This window comes from Cephus cinctus, unplaced genomic scaffold (assembly GCF_000341935.2).
Source record: "Cephus cinctus unplaced genomic scaffold, Ccin1 Ccin1_scaffold0617, whole genome shotgun sequence".
NCBI classification, from domain to species: Eukaryota; Metazoa; Arthropoda; class Insecta; order Hymenoptera; family Cephidae; genus Cephus; species Cephus cinctus.
In genome coordinates this window covers 164,520-170,091 of record NW_014333261.1, presented here as the reverse complement: position 1 = coordinate 170,091, position 5,572 = coordinate 164,520, and the positions used below count along the sequence as shown (strand labels likewise).

The 5,572-nt window shown below is 45.7% G+C and overlaps 1 protein-coding gene across 16 annotated transcripts in view; it reads right to left on the bottom strand.

Annotated features, from left to right (window-relative positions):
• The window catches only part of LOC107269182 (protein alan shepard), a 22,817-nt gene that overhangs the window by 9,239 nt on the left and 8,006 nt on the right, over positions 1-5,572 (bottom strand). For 15 of the 16 annotated variants that reach the window (XM_025086475.1, XM_025086476.1, XM_025086477.1 and 12 more), the window contains exon 2: positions 27-377. In XM_025086475.1, coding sequence (XP_024942243.1) covers positions 27-377 — 351 coding nt within the window. Of the gene's footprint in view, positions 1-26; positions 381-5,572 lie in introns of all 16 variants that reach the window. The other variant, XM_025086482.1, reaches the window with a different exon arrangement.

Genomic DNA, 5,572 nt, shown 5'->3' with positions numbered 1-5,572 from the left:
TAACGAAGAATCCCCCTCTCTCTCACCGATGCATGCTGAGCATAGGTGGTTGCAGCGTAGGGGTTCGCCGTAGGCGGAAGCTGCTGCGCACCGGCAGGCATTTGCGCTGCAGCAGCTGCAGCTGGGGGGTACCGAGTATACGGTTGATATGCAGCAGCAGCTGCGGCTGCATGAGTAGGCGCTGCACCCCAAGCCCCAGTACCGCTTGCTCGATACTGCACGGGATTTCCTCCGCGAGGACCTCCTCCGGCGCCGCCCTTCAGTCCATGTCCACCGGCAGTTGGACCAGCGCCTCCTACACCGGCACCAGCACCGGCACCTGCACCGGCACTACCGTTGTTCGCCCCCGCGTACGTCGGCCGTGGTCCATTCGTGCCCTGCTGAAGAAAACAAATACACTCATTATTATGCAACTCTCCACTGAACTTCATAAACGACTCATGTACACTCCAAGCGAGACACAAACGGTAAATCGAACCAAACAAAGACTCAAACAATCTTCCTGATCATACCCAAGTACACCCCGGTATCGATTGAACGTAAATTAATTTTCAATAACCTCAACGCACTTAAATTACTAAGAAAGGTTAAACCTGATTCTACGAACCCTTATTACCCACAATCTCATATCATTAGCAACTCCTTTCTCCACAAAAGCCATTATTCGGAATTCTCGGACACTTGAGCACTCTGTCCCGTTATTAGTCACAGAATCCAAAGTCCAAAGGACGTTAAGAGAACCTCATTGAATTACAGCGAAGCACAGAGCAACTGACCTAACCTCCTTATCCAGGCTACACGCTGCTTTATCACGTTGAAGGCATATTCAATTCTTGATTGCCAACGTGATGCACTATCGACTGGTATATGACAGGTATTAATCTGCTCAGACCGCCATAGTACAATGCGCTCTTACAAACAGTACACAACGTTGTACTATACAATATCGCTTTCCACAAGCTAATAAGATCTTGCTTATCAGACTATCAAACTGTTACCGGTCTCCTATAATTTGATATGCCCTCGCTCTAGGTAGCCTATAGTCTGTACCGGTGCTCGGTCAGGTGCTCGCAGGTAACAAGCCAGATCCAATTAACATACTGGTAGCACTTAGGGCACTAACAAGCGCAGCTACCGGTCGGAGACAGTTGCTTCTTCTCGCTGCTGTTACTCTTGGCACTGCAAGAGTCCATAAAGCATCCGTAAAGTCTCGTCACTGACATTAAGACAAGCCAGTACTTTGGCAACGTGTACTCTTTAAGGGGGAGCCGACTGAAGTCTCTGGGTAGCAGATAACGCTATCGCCAGCTACGACGCAGCTTAGGTCCGGTTTGCATGCACCTTTGTTACGCGACTCCTTCGTGGAAGTACTATTGACAATGAGATTGTTAATGATGTTGAGAGAAAAAAAAATTGTTCTCTTTTTTCTTCCCCCTTCATAAAACATCCAGCCTGAAAATTAATGGTAGCTAAGCGCCAAGGGATACACGTCGGTTGTTACGTGCGAATGAATTTTTCTCTCCCTTAGCTCTGGCGCACTGCTCGCTTCACTCCTCGGCAAGTCCAGAGTGAAGTTAGCGCCGAGTTGAATCAAGATGCCAATCATGCGATTCGCCAATCCAGAAGTCTTCTTTCCCTCGTCAGTCTACAATTACAGGATACGAATGAACGAAATTTTAAGTGTTCTTGAGAAACAATCTTTTTAATCATGACTTCTGTTCAAGTAATGCGTCAAATGCATGTTAATAAATTGGCACTGTCGAGCTGTCAAATAATTTCATTCCCCTTTCTAACGGCACGTTCTTGCTGATATACAGAGAGAGAATGTAGCTGGACGATTTGTAATAAAAAAATTGTAAACAATCCACATTACGCAACGGCACTCCAACAAAGTATTACGTTTCCAAAGAATCTCGTGCAAGTATCCGAATGCATCGTGAAGTATCTACCCAGTATCTGAAGAATCATCAGGCCCCGTGTAAAGCCATTACGAGAGTCGGATAGAATCGTGTGAGGAGTGAATGAACACGCGAGGTTCTAGTGAAGTCACGCGAATGACCGATTAGCATAATTTTTTAAGATTCCCACGATGCAAACAAATATGGCGATATATATATGGCGATACAAGCATAACGAACGAATCCACCGCGTGGTGTCTCTGCCTGTCGTCCGTATGGAATATCCCAGAGGCATCTTTCTACCCACAATGCCCCGAGATCCCAAAGTGAGGGAGACATAGCTACCGAGTAAAAAGACGCGATCAATTTTCGTCCTGGACGTCACGCCTCTACTACCCTAGTCAGTAAAAGTGATAGAAATATTACAAAAAAAAAAAATAATAATCATATTGATCAACGTAGTAACCGTATCAAGCACGAGTAGTGCCCATTACAATGAAAGGAACCGAACGTGCCAATGCTCGAGGATGCTTTGGGGTGCAGAGTAGGAGACGTGTACGAGGGGGTTGCCTGTGGGAGCGTAGGGAACGGAAGATATAGAGAAGAGAGGCAAGTAAGCGAGGGAGGGAGGGAGAAGGAGAGAGAGAGAGAGAGAGAGGGGAACAGAGAAAGAGATGCGAAGAGCAGAGAAGAGCATTGACCCGCAACGCCATGATGTCAAGGCGCGCCAGGCCGGTCTGCGCACACGAAGCGTTCTACTACTGAATTCTAGCGATTAGCGGATCCCAACGGCAACGTTCGTACTACTAGAACGGTACCACCGCCAGACAACCATACGGATCAATGGTTTCGATGGAAAGACCTTGTACTGGAAATCCGCTTCCAGTGAATCCTAAAGAACGACCAATGGTATTTAATTACGGATCGATCATTTCAATGGGGCTGATCGTGAATGATCGACAGATTCCATTAGGTTCTAACGATTAAAACGAACGTTACTGATAGCTGTATTCTGCCGGATAAACTAACTGACACGAAACGATGAGCAGATCATTGATCATAGATACCCCGAACGATTTCGATGAGCAGATCATTGGCGTCGTATGTCTATCTTTCGGAATCTGCTATATACCAATTAACCTCGAAATTCTAATCGTTTTCACTGATAAGGATCGAGCCATTTTTTACGTTACTTCGCGCATTCCCTTTCATCCAGTAATTCGTCCACGTGCCTCTTACTCATCCATCGTCCCTAATTTCCAATGGCACATCCAAACCTAATTGCTTATGATTTTAATACGGTCCATAGTGTATCGACAGATCGCTATTCGTGCCTTTGAATTTACACAGCACCCAAATCCAATACGATAATCGTATCTTTCCTCCTCTAACGGTGATCGATAATTAGGGGAAAAAAAAAAAAAAAGAAAATCAAAAACAAGAATAACAATCATCCCCAGTAACGTCGACGTACGATGATAATAAACGAACGCGAGAACAGCGGCGATACCAACCGGATGTTACTTCCTGCTTACAGTCTCTCCGTATTACAGTTAGACACGTACTAAGGGTCCGTTTCCGTCGTTCGAGTCATCCCACGAAGTACTGACTCAATATCGACATTCTGTGGCAAAGAATCCAGGGGGAACCTTATGGGGGTTCTGCATATAGTAGCTCGGTCCACGCACCCCGTTACGCAAGACAATTTCGTAAGAGCATAGAAAAAGGAATCGCCGAAGGATTGTTTATCGTGATCTAAGGTAAAGGTCCCGCTGGTCTTTTCAACGGATCACAAGAGAGATTTCGTTACCTGTCAAGAACATTCAACTTGACTGACCGCATACGACGGATCGATAATCAGCGCACTATTAATACCTCAGTTAAACGTGACCGACGTGCAATTAATTACTAGAACATTATAACAGGGCAATTCAGATTCTTCGTGGCCATTAAATTTGATACGTAGCACGCAATTATTTTGACAAGCGGTAATTAATAACGATCATCAGTCATTGCGAATGCTCATTCAAGTGCTCGAATGAAATTGTCCAATTTTCTATATTTTGTTTATATATATCACAAGCATGCCGAAGCATACTTTCTTTATAAATATAAATCTTAATGGACATATCGAATTAATCTGTTACCTTCAAAATGAATTTATGATATAACAAGATCTGAATACACAGCCAGTAACAGTAATTTCAACTGAAATTGAACAATCCTTATCCATTCTCATGATTAATCTTACAACGCACGGTTTGCCACGTGGCCGTCTCTTGCATAGTAGTTTGGAAATTACAAAGCGCACTTAATACACTGTAACGGCTGGTTATATCGCGACGTGCACAGGGGTAATAAGTGCAGGGACTGGCTTCAGGCCTATTTCACGTGCAGCCGCTCTGCACAAATCCCGTAGAGGCTGAGAGGTACGATAAGAAAAAGCGAGAGGACACGGTAACAAGAGAGGGATAAGGGACCTGGACCGGGTTGTTATCAAAGAGGCGTGACCGTGCGAGGTCACTGATAACTGATAACAAGGTCCCTTATCCTTGAACGCCGTGAGCAGTGCTCCGACACACGCTTCACTTTTGTCTGTCGGTTTCCCCTCGTCTGCTTCACATATCCACCGTGATGTCCAAAATAACATACACCTTATGAAATAGTCCAAATCTGCAATAAAAATAGTAAAGACGTTATCGCGATAAAAGAAATAATTGTTTGTCTGATAAGATTTTCCAAAATTACATCACCGACCATTCCATGTACAATCAAGTAATTCCATCAACCCCCATACAACTCGCTCGTAGGTGAAAACAAACAAAAAAATTATTAAACCAGTAATCAGTCCGACTATAGTACACATGAGCAGAGATCAGTCACGTGATCCTAACCAATAAGATATATGAGAATTGAAACTCCGAAGAATGAACGATAAAAGGACCCCGTCGCAAATCTCTCTAGCAAGAAGAAACCAGGTGTCACATCCGATGGCTTCAACCACCACCCCCCCCCACCCCTCCTGCCCCCCAGAAACTATCCAGGACTTCAAGCTTTCTTAATGCAAATCTAAATTCCACATCGAGCGTCACGCTCTATCGGACGTCGTCGAGTATTCCGCGAGTAATCCCGTTGTCTGGCTATCTGCAGCAGCCGGCGTACCAGGAGATGCGAATCAAGCGTGCCTCTTAATCTCGATCATAGGGAAGCAGGTAAAGCAGGAGACGGGAGGCGAGCGAGAGGCAAGGCATCGTCAGGGCAGGCGAGCCGAAGAAGAGGAGGCGTGGAAGAGTCTGAAATAATAAAAGAAGAAGAGGAAGAAGTGCAAGATGAAGGAGACAGAGAGGAGAAGGAGGAAGAAGAAGAAGAAGAAGAAAAAGGGAACTTGCCGGCAGAAAGCAGAACCAGTTGTCCACCGCACTCGTCCCCTTTGAGCAGCGTCCTCGGTTGGCGCATACCAGACATTCCGTTTCTTCACCTTGAGAAACGCACGCATGCAACAGCTATGACTGCCGCATCGCGTATCTGACCTTTAAGGGACTGTGTCTCGAAGTGCCCGGCAATATGGGTCTACGGACCCACCTGATCTAAACTTCGAAACCATTGGAGAAGAGAGCCTACGCCCAAGCCATCTGGAACCTTTTACATCGAGCTAACCACCCCCCCCCCCCCCG